The sequence below is a fragment of the Bombina bombina genome, chromosome 4 (assembly GCF_027579735.1).
Source record: "Bombina bombina isolate aBomBom1 chromosome 4, aBomBom1.pri, whole genome shotgun sequence".
Lineage (NCBI taxonomy): Eukaryota > Metazoa > Chordata > Amphibia > Anura > Bombinatoridae > Bombina > Bombina bombina.
Window position 1 is genome coordinate 441,157,454 of NC_069502.1, and position 20,998 is coordinate 441,178,451.

The following is a 20,998-nucleotide window of genomic DNA, read 5'->3' on the forward strand; positions in this document are numbered from 1 at the left end:
TAATATATAGTTTAAACTTAATTTTTTTTAATTTCCCAGGTAAGTTTTTATTTACTTTAAGATAGGGATATTGTAATTTAAATTTAAAGTTAGGGGGTGATAGGTTTAGGGGTTAATAGTTTAATTTAGTTTCTTGCGATGTGGGGGGATTTCGGTTTAGGGGTTAATAACTTTATTTAGTGGCGGCAATGTCGGGGAGCAGTGGAATAGGGGTTAATATCTTTATTATAGTGTGGGCGATGTTGGGGTGCAGGGGAATAGGGGTTAATAACTTTATTATAGTGACGGCGATGTTGGGGAGCGGCAGAATAGGGGTTAATCAATTTTATTAGTGGCGTCGATGTCGGGGCAGCAGATTAGGGGTTAATAAATTTAATTTAGTGTTTGCAATGCGGGAGGGTGGCGGAATAGGGGTTAATAAATATTGTTAGTGGCGGCGATGTTGGGAGCGGCAGATTAGGGGTTAATAACTTTATTATAGTGTTTGCGATGCGGAAGGGCGGCAGAATAGGGGTTAATAGGTAGTTTATGGGTGTTAGTGTACTTTGTAACAGTTTAGTTATGAGTTTTGTGTAACAGTTTTGTGGCGCAAAACTCATAACTACTGGTCTCAGATTGCGAAATGGATCGTGTCGGTATAGGCTGTAACCCAAGCATTTTAGCCTCACCGCACAACTTGTAATTGCAGCGCTGGGGAAATCCCATGCAAAAACGTCAGTTTTTTGAGTGCCGGACTGACGTTGCGCTACAGGCTAAAATGCTTGCAGTATAGCTATACCGACAAGACTCGTAATGGCTGCATTACAGTTTATACGCTGAAATGGCCATTTTTTCAGCGTTAAAACCGGAACGCAAAACTCGTAATCTAGGTGTGAGTTAATTGCCAAATACAAGATATTCAATAGCTAAAATGTTTTGTAGTTGTTGTGGTGTAATACACATCCCTTTATTACACAGTAAAGCATGATTTACTATAATAGGAATTTGTTGTTACCTTCAGTACAATTTCTCCCTTGCCAGCCATTACGACAATAACATGTGAATCCATTGACTTTATCCATGCATATTCCTCCATTTTCACACGGAGCAGAAACACAATCATCAATGTCTATAGGTGACAAAAATGGAGGATTACTACTAGTGATATGTTACACAGGATTGATTCTTTAACTACCAGCTGTAAGGTGGAATAGGTATTCTATATTTAACATTGACGGAATGGTCTCTTGTAATGGGCAGTATTCTATCATTTATATTTGGTATCTGCAACCATAAGAGATTTGCTTAGACTTTATACGGTTTATATCAGGTAGCTAATATCAGCAGACAAGGATGACTTAATGGTAGCAACCTTTTGCTGTGTTAACATCATGGGCACTTTTGTAATACTATGGCATTACATGTAAGCATTTAAAAAATATTATGTATATATATATATATATATATATATATACAGTATATATATATATATAAATATATATATATATATATATATATATATATATACAGTATATATATATAAATATATATATATATTATATATATATATATATATATATATATATATATATATGTATATATATATATATATATAATAATAATAATAATGTTAAATACTAATTAAGATCTCTGTATGCAAAACCATGGCCAAGCATGGCTAAATGATGGACATGCTTAGACAACAACAAAAATATAATACAGTATTTTTTAGATTAGTAATATACACAAATACTCACCAATTTCACAAAATCTTCCAGTAAATCCAACATTGCATAAACAATTGAAAGAATTGATCAAACCACGGCATGTGGCTCCATTTCGGCATGGGTTGCTGATGCAAAGATCAGTATCTATAAGAAACACAAACTGGTTAATGTATATAGTCTCTTCCCAGACAATTTGTACTGCCTCAGAGTAACATTGTAAGCCAGACATACAACCACTGTGTCCTAACTCGACAGTACCTCAGTGTAATAGGCTGAAATGTATTCTGATAAAATCTGTCCTCTATTGGACTGTAGTGTACATTTGACAAGAACTACTTTAATGCACTACATAATAGTTTCCTCATGTGCAGGACAAAAGCTAAAAGAAATTGCCTCCCTAAAAGGTCAAAATGTCAGTTTTGAATCTCTAATGCTCTCTAAAATCCATTGGCACCTATTGGTATTAGGTATCTGATATTATATATACTAAGGTCAAGGTCTAATCATTCAACAGTTTGTGTGTAAGTCACATATTCTCCAATCACAATAGCCAACTTACAGGAACATGTGACTCCATTTCCTTTATAACCTTCATTGCAAGTGCACGTGTAAGAACCTGCAGTGTTAGTGCATACAGCATTGGGATCACATATTCCAGAGCCCTCTGAGCATTCATTAACATCTGAAACAAACACAATGTTTAAAGCAAGTGTACATGTAAAATCTGTAACATTGCCTACAATAACAAAGCTGGAATGAAGATATCAGTGGTGGTAGCACAGTTGTACAACTGTTGCATTAGCTATAGTGATGGCAAATTAATTTCACTGTAGTGATAGAATATGTGATCAGCACATTTGTCACCAATAGATCTTGTAAAGTGTGTAAATAAGATCTGATAGTGTAATAAAATGAGAAAAAAAGGTATTGATTTTGTAAAACATTTAAAAGTTTTTAACGGCATTATAAAATCCATCTATTGCAGGAATTTTTCTGAAGCAGGGAAAGTACCGAAAGTTTTAAACAAAAATCCTCATTGAAATCTACATTAAAGGGACAGTCTACCATAGAATTGTTATTGTTTTAAAAGATAGATAATCCCTTTATTACCTATTCCCCAGTTTTGCATAACCAACACAGTTATATTAATATACTTTTTACCTCTGATTACCTTGTATCTAGGAACCTTCTTCCAGCCCCCTGATCACATGACTGTGACTGTTTATTATCTATTGTCTTATATTTAGCACTGTTTTGTGCTAAATATTAAATAACCCACTGTGCCTGAACACAGTGTTATCTATATGGCCCATGTGTACTTTCTGTCTCTTTGTGTTGAAAAGATATTTAAAAAGCATGTGATAAGAGGCAGCCCTCAAAGGCTTAGAAATTAGAATATGAGCCTACCTATGTTTAGTTTCAACTAAGAATACCAAGAGAAAAAAGCAAATTTGATGATAAAAGTAAATTGGAAAGTTGATTAAAATTAAAAGTCCTATCTGAATAATGAAAGTTTAATTTATACTAGACTGTCCCTTTAAGTTGTTTTTATGGATAGCATGCTTACAACTGCAAAGACTTTTGTATTTAAATTAATGAGATGTAACCCTTTAGGAACCTTTGGATGTATATACATGTTGTGCACAAGGTGAACAAGTACAATTCAAATACCGTTCAAATAATTTTTTGCAATATCCTTGCTTTAGTAAAAAACACTTCCCATTTTGCTGCTAAATGGAATTTAAGGTTATAGTGTCAGCAAACTGAACAAACATTTGCCTCCTGGGCATGCAGCATGAGTTGGTAACATCACCAGCAATCAGAGCATGTGCAAGTGGAAAATATGAGCACATGCCTCATATTACTATATTGTTAAAGGATGCTGTAATCATTTTTAATATAATGGGCTAGATTACAGGTGGAGTGCTAATTATCACACGCTAGAGCACTGATTAGAGAACAGTTCAAACCAGTTCAAACCATTAACTCACAGAAATTTTTTTTTTTATAGACTTATCTAAAAAAATTATTTCTTTCCGGATATGGTGAGTCCACGGCTTGAGTAATTACTGTTGGGAATATCACTCCTGGCCAGCAGGAGGAGGCAAAGAGCACCACAGTTAAACTGCTAAGTATCACTCCCTTACCCACAACTCCCAGTCATTTGACTGAAGGGAAATGGAGAAAAAGGAGTAACACAAGGTGTAGAGGTGCCTGAGGTTATAGTCAAAAGAACAACTGTCTTAAAACAAAGGGTGGGGCCGTGGACTCACCATATCCAGAAATAAATAAATTTATCAGGTAAGCATACATTTTGTTTTTCTTTCCTAAGATATGGTGAGTTCACGGCTTGAGTAATTACTGTTGGGAACCAACACCCAAGCTAGAGGACACCGATAAATAGGACAAGACAGGCAGTCCTAAGGCACCACCGCTTGAAGAACCTTTCTCCCAAAATAATCCTCAGCCGAGGCAAAAGTATAAAATTTGGAAAATTTGGAAAAAGTATGTAGAGAAGACCAAGTTGCAGCCTTGCAAATTTGTTCCACAGAAGCTTAATGCTTGAAAGCCCAAGAAGAGGAAACAGCTCTTGTAAGAAGGAGCCGTAATTCTCTCAGGAGGCTGCTGTCCAGCAGTCTCATAAGCCAAACGGATTATACTTTGTACCCAAAAAAAAAGAGTAGTAGCAGTAGCTTTCTGACCTTTACATTTCCCAGAGAAACAGACAAAGAGGACTGGCGAAAATCCTTAGTCGCCTGTAAGTAGAATTTAAGAGCACGTACAACATCCAAATTGTGTAACAAACGTTCTTTGGAAGAATAAGGATTAGGACACAATTTCCTGATTGATATTTCTGTTAGAAAAAACCTTAGGAAGGAAACCTAACTTAGTACGAAGAACTGCCTTATCGGCATGAAAAATAAGATAAGGGGAATCACACTGCAGAGCTGAGAGTTCCAAGACTCTTCGAGCAGAAGAGATAGCAACAAGAAACAAAACCTTCCAAGATAACAACTTAATGTCTATGGAATGCAACGGCTCAAACGGAGCCAACTGTATAAGAACAAGGTTGAGGCTCCAAGGAGGAGCAACAGACTTAAAGACAGGTCTGATTTTGACCAAGGCCTGTTATAAAAAATTGCACATCTGCCACATCCACCAAACGTTTATGTAGTAAAACTGATAAAGCAGAAATCTGACCCTTCAGGGTACTGACTGACAATCCCTTCTCCAGGCCTTCCTGAAGAAAAGATAAAACTCTAGGAATTCTAATTCTACTCCAAGAGTAACCCTTGGATTCACACCAATAAAGATATTTACACCATATCTTATGGTAAATCTTTCTAGTAACAGGCTTGCGAGCCTGAATCATGGTCTCACTGACCGACTCAGAAAAACCATGCCTAGATAGAATTAAGCATTCAATCTCCAAGCAGTCAGCATCAGAGAAATGAAATTTGGATGAAGAAAGGGGCCCTAAATCAGAAGGTCCTTCCTCAGAGGTAGTCTCCAAGGTGGGAGATATGACATCTCCACTAGGTCTGCAAACCAGATCCTATAAGGCCATGCAGGGGCTATTCGAATCCCTGACACCCTCTCCTGTTTGATACAAGCAATGACTCATGGAAGGAGAGCTAACGGAGGAAACAGGTATACCAACCTGAAAACCCAAGGAACCGCCAGAGCATCTATCAGAATGACCTGCAGATCTCTTGACCTTTATCCTTACCTTGGAAGCTTGGTGTTCTGAACGGACGCCATCAGATCTAACTCCGGCACCCCCCATTTGAGGACTAAGTTGGAAAACACCTCTGAATGGAGTTCCCACTCTCCGGGATGAAAAGTCTGTCTTCTCAAAAAATCTGCTTCCCAGTTGTCTACTCCTGGAATGTGGATGGCAGAGAGACAGCAATTGTGGGTCTCTGCCCACTGAAGAATCCGAGTAAACTCCTTCATGCCTAAGGAACTCAGAGTTCCTCCCTGGTGATTAATGTAAGCCACAGAGGTTATGTTGTCTGACTGGAACCTGATAAACTGGGCTGAAGACAACTGAGACCAAGCCAAAAGAGCATTGTAAATCGCCCTCAACTCCAAGATGTTGATGGGAAGAGCAGACTCCTCCTGAGTCTGAAGGCCCTGAGCTTTTAACGAGTTCCAGACTGCTCCCCAACTAAGCAGGCTGATGTCCGTGGTCATGATCACCCAGGAAGGTCTCCAAAAGCATGTGCCCTGAGACAGATGTTCCTGAGAAATCCACCATGGGAGAGAATCCCTTGACGACTGATCTAAATCCATTCTCTGAGATAGATCCGCATGGTCACCATTCCATTGTCTAAGCATGCACTACTGGAGAGCACTCAAATGGAATTGAGCAAAAGGAATGATGTCCATGGAAGCCACCATCAGACCGATTACCTCCATACATTGAGCAACTGAAGGATAAGCAGTAGCCTGAAGAGAAAGGCAAGAGGAATTGATTTTGTTTTTCCTGACCTCTATCAAAAAAATATTCATCAATAGAGAAACTATTATGGTCCCTAAGAACACTATTCTTATAGCAGGGGAAAGGGAGCTTTTTTCCAGATTCACATTCCATCCGTGGGAACGAAGAAAAGACAACAGTATCTCTGTGTGAGATTTTGCTAGTTGAAAAAATGGCACCTGAACCAACATGTCATCCAGGTAGGGTGTCACAACAATTCCATGAGAAAGGATCACTGCCAAAAGAGCCCCCAGAACCTTTGAATAAAATTCTGGGAGCCGTGGCTAGACCAAATGGAAGGGCCACAAACTGGATATGTTTGTCCAGAAAGGCAAATCTCAGGAATCTGTGATGGTCCCTTTGAATAGGAACATGAAGATATGTATCCTTTAGGTCTATGGTTGTCATGAACTGACCCTCTTGTACTAAAGGAAAAATGGAGCGTATAGTCTCCATCTTGAAGGATGGAACTTTGAGAAACTTGTTTAGACACTTCAAGTCTAGAATGGGACTGAAAGATCCCTCTTTTTTGGGAACCACAAATAGGGTTGGAAGTAGAACCTGAGACCTTGTTCCTGCACTGGAAATGGAACTATCACTCCCAGGGAGGAAAGATAATCAGATAATCTTGAGAGAAGGAATCTGCCTCTGGGAGGAAATGTCTTGAATTCCAATTTGTAACCCTGGGATACTATATCCACAGTCCAGGGATCTGGGACATCTCATATCCAGGTTTGAGAGAACTTAGAAAGTCTGCCCCCCACCTGATTTGATCCTGGATCGGGGGCAAACCCTTCATGCTGATTTGGAATCAGCTGCGAGTTTCTTTGATTGTTTCCCCTTGTTCCAAGACTGATTGGGTTTCCAAGAAGACTTGGATTAATCCCTGCTTGGAAGAAAAACGGGAAGGCTTTCCTCTGAAGGTTACGAAAGGAACGAAATTACTCTGACGTCCTTTAGGCCTATTCTTCTTGTCTTGAGGTAGAAAAGACCCTTTTCCACCCGTAATATCAGAGATAATTTCTGCCAAACCGGGTCCAAACAAGGTTTTGCCCTTGTAAGGAATCGCCAGAAGCTTGACTTTAGATAAAATGTCCGCAGACCAGGATTTTCAACTATAACGCCCTGCGGGCTAGGACAGCGAAACTTGAAGTTTTAGCTCCTAGTCTAACAACCTGTAAAATAGCATCTGCAATAAACAATTGGCCAATTTAAGAGCTTTAATACTATCTTGAATTTCACCCAAGGAAGTCTCTACTTGAAGAGAATCAGACAAAGCGTCGAACCAATAAGATGCTGCACTACTCACGGTGGCAATACACAGGTTGCCATTGGAGACCTTGATGAACATAAATCTTTTTCAAATAAGCCTCTAGCTTCTTGTCCTTCGGATCCTTAAAAGAGCAGCTATCCTCAATAGGAATAGTGGTTCTCTTAGCCAGAGTGGAAATGGCCCCTTCAACTTTGGGTACAGTATACCAAGGGTCTTTAATGGAGTCCTCGACAGGAAACAATTTCTTAAAAATGGGAGATGGGGAAAAAGACACCCCTGGTTTCTCCCATTCCTGTGAGATAATCTCCCAAGCATGGTCCAGCACAGGAAAAGCCTCCAAGGTGGAAGGTTAATCAAAGAAACTATTAAGTTTACTAGATTTCCTAGGAGTGAAAACGACAGGAGTATCAGAGTCATCTTTAACAATACACAAAGGTGTTCAAGCTTAAATCTGAAGGATACCACCTCAGTCTCAGAAGAAGGAATTATAAAGTCCTGATGTATCTTCCTCATCAGACTTATGAGAAAGGGCAACTTGAGAAGCAGAGCTGAGGACAGGCACCTTACTTTCTGAATTTCTAGATTTCCTCTTGCGTTTTCCCTGTAATCTGGAAATGGCAGTTAATGCCTCAGATATCACTGAAGATACCTGGACAGCAATTTCTGATTTTAAATAAACTCCACTAAGAGTTATAGAGGAACTGCAGGGCACTACATGTGACGCCATTGAGGCTTGGGACATAGCAGGAGAAAGCTGAGGTATTATTTTAACAGCATCATCATGAGAGACATTAGGCTCAAAAATGTTACCTTTATTTTGCAAGGTTTTCTTGACACATGAAGAACAAAATTGCATAGGAGCTGCAATTTGTTCATCTAAATATAATAAGCATGAATTCATGAGAGCAGGCTCTTGCTCCATATCAGACATGTTGTGAAACAGTAAATAAACTTGTACAGATAAGTTTCAAAGATTTTAATATTCATTTAAAATAAGCCAAGGAACAAATATACTAGGATCGATCCCAGCTAAAATTATGTGAGAAAAGTTAAGAAAAAACTTTTAATAAAACATCAAATAAACTTCTAAAATACCCCTCACGCAACCCCACACCTCAATTACTGAGGTGCCTTACTGCTACCAATTAAGACCGAATCACCCAGTAATGTAGAAAAACAACTTTTTCCTCAGAAACGTCAAATTACTGCTGCTACACAGAGAGGCACTAAAAATAGCTTCCTGGTACACTGAGTGCCAGAAATATAAATTTTTTCAGTTTAAAATGTTGCATCGTTTTATTTTAAAGTAAAGGGGAAACGAATAAGCTGCTGAATTAGAAAATTCAGCCTTACTTTCAGTTTAAACTTGTTTTGTTTTATCAAGTAAATATATGTCAGAAAATAAAGCCTAATAAAAAAATGTTACCCTTTCTTTTTAAAAGAGTTTAAATGTTAGTCTCACACATGTTACAGTGCCTGCTTCATGCCCCAGTGTAAGCCATACAACAGGATTATCTATGTCCCAATAAAAAAGCAGTGTCTTTTAATTTGTTAAGTGCATGGTCTCCCCAACTGGAAGAAAAATCACTAACCTGCTCTGCTGTCCGGCATGTAGACAGTTACAAGGTATGAGAAGACACAGTTCCTCACAGAAACCTTTGACAATTAAAGAACAGAGTAGCCAACTCAGGCTTTCTAAACTAGGGCAGCAATTGTTAGGCAAATGCAGTAAGTACCTCTTTACAGGTTCCTAACTGCTTTAAAGCTACCACTACCCGACTGCAAGGAATGATGTGGAATACGTCTATACCCCAAAACTTGCTTGTAGATGAAATCAAAATTTTTCTTCAGACACCTAAACTTCACCTCCTCCATGCATCAAAGGCAAAGAGAATGACTGGGGGTTGTGGGTAAGGGAGTTATACTTAGCAGTTTAACTGTGGTGCTCTTTGCCTCCTCCTGCTGGCCAAGAGAGATATTCCCAATAGTAATTACTCAACCCGTGGACTCACCATATCTTAGGAAAGAAAATTACTATTGAAGCGGACGGTGGAGCGCAGGGTATTTGAATTATTCTCTACATTAAACTGGCTCTTAGAGAGAACACTGGCTGTATGGTAAATTAAAATGTACAGTATATTCTGAAAAAAAGATAATATACTACCGTGAGTTTTCCCTACTACTATGAAACTAATTACATTTTCCCAATTAATATTCCTTTGTATAGTGTTGTATATGCAAATGAGAAAAATCACTATCTGGCACGATAAGCAACGTTGTATGTTACATGGAAAATGATAAAAAGTTGTCCAGAAATGCTGGTGTGCTGGTGCAATCAGCCATTTATCCACTTTAATTAAAACAAAACTGCAGCTGGTTCTAGTGTAGCCACCTCGCCATGTTTTCCTGTACACACGCTGTAGGGTGTGTAGGGAGGATCATGTATTGTGCTGTTCATCAAGCATTATTCATGTGATGTCCAGAGGCATAATACGTGTTCCCCCCTGCAAGTCATAAGTGTCAAGGAAGCCATGGCCGAGGTGGCAACCCTAGCTGGTTCCCAGGCAAACTGCTGAACTGACTTGCTGTGACATCACAAGTACTTTAGCAAAATGGGAACTAGTATCTATTTTCGACAGTGTTGTGACACAAGCTGGAAAAATTGTACCTTGAAAAAAATTGGAAACATTTCTATAAAACTAAAATTGTACTTCCAAAAATTGTTTTATTTGAGAATTTAGATCTGTATTTGTATGTCACTATTTATGTAAAATGCCTTTTTCACAGCAATCTTATTCCATAGTTTATTAACATGTGAACTGAGCATGCAACAAAAATCTGAATTTGAAAAGTCCAAAAACTCATGCAAAAATTTTGCTGGAAAATTGTTTTCTAATGGATTAGAACATCAATGTTGAATTGCCATTTGCAACATTTAAGGAGTGTTATGCTTGGAATGCATTTAATAAGCTTAAAATACATGTGTAATCAAGGGGTTTTAAAATGGATTGGAAAGGTAAAAAAAAAAAAGTTGTGTTTAAGCAAGCTTGGTTATATTAAACCATATTTATAGTAGTAATCCAGATTTTTAATTCATCATTAAATAACAGGTTAAAATACATGGACATACTACTTACCTACACTGCAGGTGATGCCCTTCCACCCTCTTGGACACTGGCAGGAGAAGCTGTGGAATCCATCAATACAAACCCCTTTGTTGTTGCATGGATTAGAGGCACAGTCATCACTGTCTGGAAAAAATAATAAAGTTGACAGGTTCTAATTACCATTACAAACAAGAGCAATTCACACTAATTATTGAAATATACAGTATTTCACCAAAACACTGTGAACTTTATTTTGTGCATAGGTCTTGGTAAAATGTGGACTATATCATTTTACAAAAGTAAATACTAGCACCTAGATTACGAGTTTTGCGTTAGCCTTAAAAAGCAGCGTTGAGAGATCCCAACGCTGCTTTTTAACGCCCCACTGGTATTACGAGTCTTGCAAGTACAGGTGTACCGCTCACTTTTTTTCCACGACTCGAACATACCGCAAATCCACTTACGTCAATTGCGTATCCTATATTTTCAATGGGATTTTCCTAACGTCGGTATTACGAGTCTTGGAAAAAGTGAGCGGTACAGCCTCTCCTGTCAAGACTCGTACCGCAATTAAAAGTCACAAGGTAAGAGTTTTTATGGGCTAATGCCGTAACATAAAACTCTTAACTAAAGTACACTAACACCCATAAACTACCTATTAACCCCTAAACCGAGCCCCCCCCCACATTGCAAACACTTAAATAAAAATTGTAACCTCTAATCTGCCGAACCGGACATCGCCGCCACTTTAATAAAATATATTAACCCCTAAACAACCGCACTCCCGCCTCGCAAACACTAGTTAAATTTATTAACCCTAATCAGCCGTCCCTAACATCGCCGACACCTACCTACATTTATTAACCCCTAATCTGCCGCCCCCAACGTTGCCGCAACTATATTAAATGTATTAACCCCTAAATCTAAGTCTAACCCTAACACCCCATAACTTAAATATAATTTAAATAAATCTAAATAATACTACAATTAAATAAATAATTCCTATTTAAAACTAAATACTTACCTGTAAAATAAACCCTAAACTAGCTACAATATAACTAATAGTTACATTGTATCTATCTTAGGGTTTATTTTTTATTTTACAGGCAACTTTGTATTTATTTTAACTAGGTACAATAGTTATTAACTATTTAATAACTACCTAGCTAAAATAAAGACACATTTACCTGTAAAATAAAACCTAACCTAAATTACAATTACACCTAAATTACACTAAATTAAATTAATTCCCTACACTAACTACAATTAAATACAATTATCTTATTTACGAAAAAAACAAACACTAAATTACAGAAAATAATAAAATAATTAAAACATTTTCATCTAATTATACCTAATCTAATCCCCTAATAAAATAAAAAGCCCCTAAAATAATAAAATCCCTACCCTACACTAAATTACAAATAGCCCTTAAAAGGGCTTTTTGCGGGGGCATTGCCCCAAAGTAATCAGCTCTTTTACCTGTAAAAAAAAAAAGTACAAATACCCCCCCAACATTACAACCCACCACCCACACACCCAACCCTACTCTAAACCCTAGTAGTGAAGTGTTATGTACAGCGCCAATACAGGCTAAGGGATAAATATAAACACTAAAAAATGAGATGTATACCTGCTAAGGCTAAAAAGGATTTAATACAAATGGAATAGTATATTGTTACAAATAATGGATAAAACTAATGGATCAAAAACAATGGTAAGGTGGAAGAGTCTCTATAAAAACTCACAATGCGTGAATGACAATTGGATCCAGGGTATTTGGATGAGAAAACTGAAATGATAATATTGTAACATCCACGTGTGAGTGCGAATAAACAAATAAGCAAATAAGCAAAGTGTTTATGCAACATAAATGTGCAACATAAATGTGCATAAATGTGCAGAGTGTTTTTACAGCATAAGTAGTGAGCAGCCAAATGTGATAATAAAAGTATGAACGTATAACACTGTATGTAAACTAATAATCAAAAATTCACCAAAAAATGATGATAATGCACAAAAAATGATACACAAAAATAATTAATTTGAACAGTCTGATGACACTGCAGTGCAAAAAAGAATAAAAAAGGAACAAAAAAATGAACAAAAATAAATCACCGGTGAGTAGGTACCAATGAGTGACAAATTGTGAAAAATTGGATGAGGTGACACAAGGCAAAAATGGAAAAAAAAATATGTGAAAAAATAGGTCAAAAAATTATAAAAGTGATGTTCAACAAATGTTAATAAAGATCAAAAAAAGAACAAACAGTTGTGTTGTAATCCAAATAACAGTAAATTAGAAAATGGAATCACATGAAGGAACCTTGAATCCTGAGGGGGAGAGTTCCCAGGTGAATCCTGACAACGGTCAGTCTTTGTCCAATGTCCTAGAGATGTCCCTGTAGAAAAGGATCAACATAGCGTAACGAGTCCTCAAAGTAGTTAAAAACTTGGAATAGTGCTTACCAAACAGGTCTACGCGTTTCGGCCCCAAAATAAGGCCTTTATCAAGACTGCTGAAGTGGTAAGCTGAGAGCCCTTTAAATAACAGTGTCACTTAAGTGACCGGATGTGGCTCTGAAGTGCACTTCCGGTTTCGCCCATAAGGTACAAAAGGGTGTTTTAGCATATATACAATATATGTGGAGAATAACACTCAGAGATAGAATTGTCTTAAATTTTTATTCCTAAGATTTATATATATGTATTTGGTGTTATTTGGTTCAATATAATCTTAGGCACCCATAGTCGTGATGTCACTTCCGGTTTACCGGAGTAAACATTTTTTAGCTGATCTTATGTTTGGTAGCCTAAGGTTGTGACCTCTAGTTAGGAGATATAGTTTAGAGATGTGCTTTTGTATGTTTAAAGCTCGATCACCTATATTTTTATGGTGACGATTTTGCAGTAATTTGATTGGTCGTCGACATCATGACCCAAATTCTATGATCCTATTGGTTTTGGAAAAAGGTGTGTGGGTAATAGCCCTCCTGATTGGGTGTTGAGATGTCAAATAGCTTTTTGACAAAGGGGGACAAATTGTTTAGATAACAGAGGAGATTTTAGAAAATAAAGGTGCCCAATTTTGATGATAAGAAGCCCCATTATTTAAAATAAGAGCAGCTTAAAAATGATTAGCCATTCATAATAGGAACAGCTTTAGAGTAATTTGGAGATAATTTATATGCCCTTCTCCTTATGTTTGTACATATTTATAAAGTTATCGCACAAATCATGTATTTTATACCGAGATATAGTTTATATATCTCTCCAATATATATGTGCATAGTGATGATATAATTTATATCTTCTCCAATATATGTGTATATAGTAATAGTGATGTCCCTAAACATATGCCTTACATTTAAATGAGGTTATAGGAGGTCTATTAGTCCTCTCTTATAAACTGGTGCTGCTTTAGGTATTTTTTAAGTATTTTAAAGGCACAACATCATAATGTGGGAATATTGTCAACATCAGAGTTGGAGAATAAAATCCAATAGTGGCACAGTAATAGAATAATAAATAGGAAATCACTAATCCTATAAACCTAATCGAACTAGTTTAGCCAGGCTTAAGAGGAGAAAATGCTATAGCAGTGTGTGTAATTTATCTTACACTGTGTCAACAAAAGGCTATGGCTTTTTTAGAAGAAAAGGAAAAAGAGTCTGAAATCCATAATGTAAAAGAGACTTTATAAGGGTATATCTGTGTATCTTAATTCAGAGTTTATACATACTCGTCACTGAGTGCAATAGCCTCAGTAAATTCTGTAGAGGAGGGTGTATAATACCCCTTATCTGTACCACCAGAATGGAATCTTATATAAGACCTTTAGATCACTAGGGTCTGTAGTGTCACATCATTTGGGAGCAGTGGTAGAGCGGGTGTATGAGATATCTATAAACTACCCAATAGTTAAGAGACTTGATGGTGACCAATATAGATACAAGAGAAACTCCTGTGGATTTTTTATGAGCAGAGAATGATGAACTTCCTAAAGTAGAAATAACATATAAGACCAGATACCTGGACTATACATAAGATATATTAGCCCTTAAGATGTAGGGAGGATCTGACAGAAAATATATCTAAAGTAGAAATAACATATAAGACCAGATACCTGGACTATACATAAGATATATATATTAGCCCTTGAGATGTAGGGAGGATCTGACAGAAAATATATTGAATTCAGAATGAGGGGATAGTCTGATGGATATTCTATAGTGGAGTCCTTCATTTAACTTTAGGTCAGGGGTGTATAATGGTACTGGAAGCAGAGACTGTTTTGGGGGAGAGCTTAGTCAGTCTATGTCTAGGGTGTGTACTTCTAGTCATAGATAGGAAGTTATGAATATATACATTTGGTTAAGATTCTGGAGAGGATCAAATACGATGGTATCATAATGCTATCAGATATAATCATAAATTGAAGAGATGGGTAAGATCCTCTCTGTTATTTAGACCTTTTGGATGTAAGCTGTCCAACAGAAAAATCCATTTGGATTCAGCTTTGAGAAGACTTTTTTCAAAGTCACCACCTCTCCAATTTTTTATAATTTTCTGTATGCCAGTGAATTTCATGTCTTTTATATTGCCGTTATGTTTAGTTGCAAAATGTTTATAAAGAATTGTGTCTTTATTCTGTTTTTCAATCAGCAATATATGTTCTCTTAGCCTGTCTCTGAGGCTCCTTGATGTCTGGCCAATGTACTGGAGGCCACATGAACATTCAATAAGGTATATAATCCCTTTGTCCTGGCATCTTATTAAATCTTTAATAGCAAATTCTTCTCCCGTCTGGTTTGATTTGAATTTTTTGGTCTTAGTGCCTCTTTTGCATGCTTTGCAGGTAGGGCACGGGTAGAAACCTTTGATTGATTTCCCCTGTACATCATATGTTCTTAAGTTGTTCTTCCGTTGTAAACTTGGCGCTAGTTTGTTTTTGAGATTCCCTGTTTTTTTATAGACGAATTTTGGTTGATTTGGGAGTTTATCTCCAATAACATCGTCATTTTTCAACAGGTGCCAGTGTTTTTTGAAAATCTTTTCGATGATGCACCGGTTACTGCTATATTCTGTGATCATAGGTATATTTAGCAGTTCTTCTGTTTCTGGTTTTTTATGGTCTTTGTATTTAGTTAGCTCATTTCTCTCCACTTGTCTTGCTTCCTCTATCTTGAGATCCAGATGTTCCTCCTTATAGCCCCTTTCCATGAATTTTTCTTTTAATCGTTTCACTTGCTTTTCCCATGTGATGATATTTGAACAGTTTTTCCGGACCCTTAAAAATTGGCTTTTTGGGATGTTATTTTTCCATTTTACATGGTGACAGCTCTCATAATGTATGTAGCTATTGCTGTCAACTGATTTAAAATGTGTAGATGTTTCCCATTTGCCTTTTTTAGCTTCTATTTTTAGGTCCAGAAAGACAATTTCTTTGGGACTCCATGTATAAGTGAACTTCAGATTTAGGAGGTTCTGGTTCATGATCTCTATTGTATATATAAGGTCCTGTATCGAACCTTTCCAGATGATCAGAATATCATCAATATATCTGCGGTACAGGACCAGGTCCGCGCTACTGGAAGGAGCCAAGACATCAGGCATATTGGATGATAAGGAATACAGCTACTTGGACATCAATCATCCTATAACACCCAATCCTGTATCATCTGCCAAAGATACATAAAACCCTTAAAGACCCTCCGGGCCGCCCCTATAATCTCCGGGGATTGGATCTCTTACAAGTAACTTGTCAGAATACGTCGATCAACATCTACAGAAGTACGTAAAAGTTCTTCCATCGTATTTAAGAGATTCCACACAAGTTTTGAACATCCTTGAGAACATCCCATGGGAGGAAGGTTACATCATGGCGACCTGTGATGTAGCGTCCTTATATACAAGTATACCACACAAGGAGGGCCGTGAAGCAATAAAATGGTTTCTGGACAAAGATCCATTAATGCCAGAAGATCAGGCTGAGTTCATATTGGATAGTATCCAATATATATTGACACATAATTACTTTTGCAATGAGGGGATATACTACCAACAGATCTGCGGTACAGCCATGGGGACCAGGTTCGCGCCTAGCTATGCCAACTTATACATGGGAAGATGGGAGAGCATCTTCTGGGACTCATGCCCAGCTAGTGCGGACCTGGTCCTGTACCGCAGATATATTGATGATATTCTGATCATCTGGAAAGGTTCGATACAGGACCTTATATATACAATAGAGATCATGAACCAGAACCTCCTAAATCTGAAGTTCACTTATACATGGAGTCCCAAAGAAATTGTCTTTCTGGACCTAAAAATAGAAGCTAAAAAAGGCAAATGGGAAACATCTACACATTTTAAATCAGTTGACAGCAATAGCTACATACATTATGAGAGCTGTCACCATGTAAATGGAAAAATAACATCCCAAAAAGCCAATTTTTAAGGGTCCGGAAAAACTGTTCAAATATCATCACATGGGAAAAGCAAGTGAAACGATTAAAGAAAAATTCATGGAAAGGGGCTATAAGGAGGAACATCTGGATCTCAAGATAGAGGAAGCAAGACAAGTGGAGAGAAATGAGCTAACTAAATACAAAGACCATAAAAAACCAGAAACAGAAGAACTGCTAAATATACCTATGATCACAGAATATAGCAGTAACCGGTGCATCATCGAAAAGATTTTCAAAAAACACTGGCACCTGTTGAAAAATGACGATGTTATTGGAGATAAACTCCCAAATCAACCAAAATTCGTCTATAAAAAAAAAGGGAATCTCAAAAACAAACTAGCGCCAAGTTTACAACGGAAGAACAACTTAACAACATATGATGTACAGGGGGAAATCAATCAAAGGTTTCTACCCTGTGCCCTACCTGCAAAGCATGCAAAAGAAGCACTAAGACCAAAAAATTCAAATCAAACCCAGATGGGAGAAGAATTTGCTATTAAAGATTTAATAAGATGCCAGGACAAAGGGATTATATACCTTATTGAATGTTCATGTGGCCTCCAGTACATTGGCCAGACATCAAGGAGCCTCAGAGACAGGCTAAGAGAACATATATTGCTGATTGAAAAACAGAATAAAGACACAATTCTTTATAAACATTTTGCAACTAAACATAACGGCAATATAAAAGACATGAAATTCACTGGCAATACAGAAAATTATAAAAAATTGGAGAGGTGGTGGACTTTGAAAAAAGTCTTCTCAAAGCTGAATCCAAATGGATTTTTCTGTTGGACAGCTTACATCCCAAAAGGTCTAAATAACAGAGAGGATCTTACCCATCTCTTCAATTTATGATTATATCTGATAGCATTATGATACCATCGTATTTGATCCTCTCCAGAATCTTAACCAAATGTATATATTCATAACTTCCTATCTATGACTAGAAGTACACACCCTAGACATAGGACTGACTAAGCTCTCCCCCAAAACAGTCTCTGCTTCCAGTACCATTATACACCCCCTGACCTAAAGTTAAATGAAGGACTCCACTATAGAATATCCATCAGACTATCCCCTCATTCTGAATTCAATATATTTTCTGTCAGATCCTCCCTACATCTCAAGGGCTAATATATATCTTATGTATAGTCCAGGTATCTGGTCTTATATGTTATTTCTACTTAGATATATTTCTGTCAGATCCTCCCTACATCTTAAGGGCTAATATATCTTATGTATAGTCCAGGTATCTGGTCTTATATGTTATTTCTACTTTAGAAGTTCATCATTCTCTGCTCATAAAAAATCCACAGGAGTTTCTCTTGTATCTATATTGGTCACCATCAAGTCTCTTAACTATTGGGTAGTTTATAGATATCTCATACACCCGCTCTACCACTGCTCCCAAATGATGTGACACTACAGACCCCAGTGATCTAAAGGTCTTATATAAGATTCCATTCTGGTGGTACAGATAAGGGGTATTATACACCCTCCTCTACGGAATTTACTGAGGCTATTGCACTCAGTGACGAGTATGTATAAACTCTGAATTAAGATACACAGATATACCCTTATAAAGTCTCTTTTACATTATGGATTTCAGACTCTTTTTCCTTTTCTTCTAAAAAAGCCATAGCCTTTTTGTTGACACAGTGTAAGATAAATTACACACACTGCTATAGCATTTTCTCTCTTAAGCCTGGCTAAACTAGTTCGATTAGGTTTATAGGATTAGTGATTTCCTATTTATTATTCTATTACTGTGCCACTATTGGATTTTATTCTCCAACTCTGATGTTGACAATATTCCCACATTATGATGTTGTGCCTTTAAAATACTTAAAAATACCTAAAGCAGCACCAGTTTATAAGAGAGGACTAATAGACCTCCTATAACCTCATTTAAATGTAAGGCATATGTTTAGGGACATCACTATTACTATATACACATATATTGGAGAAGATATAAATTATATCATCACTATGCACATATATATTGGAGAAGATATATAAACTATATCTCGGTATAAAATACATGATTTGTGCGATAACTTATAAATATGTACAAACATAATGGAGAAGGCATATAAATTATCTCCAATTACTCTAAAGCTGTTCCTATTATGAAATGGCTAATCATTTTTAAGCTGCTCTTATTTTAAATAATGGGCTTCTTTATCATCAAAATTGGGCACCTTTATTTTCTAAAATCTCCTCTGTTATCTAAACAATTTGTCCCCCCTTTGTCAAAAAGCTATTTGACATCTCAACACCCAATCAGGAGGGCTATTACCCACACACCTTTTTCCAAAACCAATAGGATCATAGAATTTGGGTCATGATGTCACGACCAATCAAATTACTGCAAAATCGTCACCATAAAAATATAGGTGATCGAGCTTTAAACATACAAAAGCACATCTCTAAACTATATCTCCTAACTAGAGGTCACAACCTTAGGCTACCAAAACATAAGATCAGCTAAAAAATGTTTACTCCGGTAAACCGGAAGTGACATCACGACTATGGGTGCCTAAGATATATTGAACCAAATAACACCAAATACATATATATAAATCTTAGGAATAAAATTTAAGACAATTCTATCTCTGAGTGATATTCTCCACATATTTTATATATGCTAAACACCCTTTTTACCTTATGGCGAAACCGGAAGTGCACTTCAGAGCCACATCCGGTCACTTAAGTGACACTGTTATTTAAAGGCTCTCAGCTTACCACTTCAGCAGTCTTGATAAAGGCCTTATTTTGGGGCCGAAACGTGTAGACCTGTTGGTAAGCACTATTCCAAGTTTTTAACTACTTTGAGGACTCGTTACGCTATGTTGATCCTTTTTCTACAGGGACATCTCTAGGACATTGGACAAAGAACTGACCGTTGTCAGGATTCACCTGGGAACTCTCCCCCTCAGGATTCAAGGTTCCTTCATGTGATTCCATTTCTAATTTACTGTTATTTGGATTACAACACAACTTTTGTTCTTTTTTTGATCTTTATTAACATTTGTTGAACATCACTTTTATAATTTTTTGACCTATTTTTTTCACATATTTTTTTTCCATTTTTGCCTTGTGTCACCTCATCCAATTTTTCACAATTTGTCACTCATTGGTACCTACTCACCGGTGATTTATTTTTGTTCATTTTTTGTTCCTTTTTTATTCTTTTTTGCACTGCAGTGTCATCAGGACTGTTCAAATTATTATTTTTTGTGTATCATTTTTTGTGCATTATCATCATTTTTTGTGAATTTTTGATTATTAGTTTACATACAGTGTTCATACGTTCATACTTTTATTATCACATTTGGCTGCTCACTACTTATGCTGTAAAAACACTCTGCACATTTATGCACATTTATGTTGCACATTTATGTTGCATAAACACTTTGCTTATTTGCTTATTTGTTTATTCGCACTCACACGTGGATTTTACAATATTATCATTTCAGTTTTCTCATCCAAATACCCTGGATCCAATTGTCATTCACGCATTGTGAGTTTTTATAGAGACTCTTCCACCTTACCATTGTTTTTATCCATTATTTTTATCCATTATTTGTAACAATATACTATTCCATTTGTATTAAATCCTTTTTAGCTTTAGCAGGTATACATCTCATTTTTTAGTGTTTATATTTATCCCTTAGCCTGTATTGGCGCTGTACATAACACTTCACTACTAGTTCTTTACCTTGGGGGTTGGTTAGACCCTTTTATTTGTATTCAGCTTCAAGGGATTGTCTTAGCGCTTGGCTACCACACCATATTCTCTACCTACTCTAAAACCTACCCATTACCCCTTAATAAAACCTAACACTAACCCCTTGAAGATCACCCTACCTTGAGACGTCTTCACCCAACCGGCAGAAGTGGTCCTCCAGACGGGCAGAAGTCTTCATCCAAGCCGGGAAGAAGAGGTCCTCCAG

General features: G+C 36.9%; 1 protein-coding gene across 1 annotated transcript in view; it reads right to left on the reverse strand.

Annotated features, from left to right (window-relative positions):
• The window catches only part of LOC128657535 (mucin-16-like), a 75,818-nt gene that overhangs the window by 2,814 nt on the left and 52,006 nt on the right, over positions 1-20,998 (reverse strand). The window contains exons 5-7 of the mRNA XM_053711908.1: positions 2,266-2,388; positions 1,737-1,850; positions 995-1,108 (exon numbers count right to left, since the gene is read on the reverse strand). Of these exons, the coding sequence (XP_053567883.1) occupies positions 995-1,108; positions 1,737-1,850; positions 2,266-2,388 (351 nt within the window). The remainder of the gene's footprint in view (positions 1-994; positions 1,109-1,736; positions 1,851-2,265; positions 2,389-20,998) is intronic.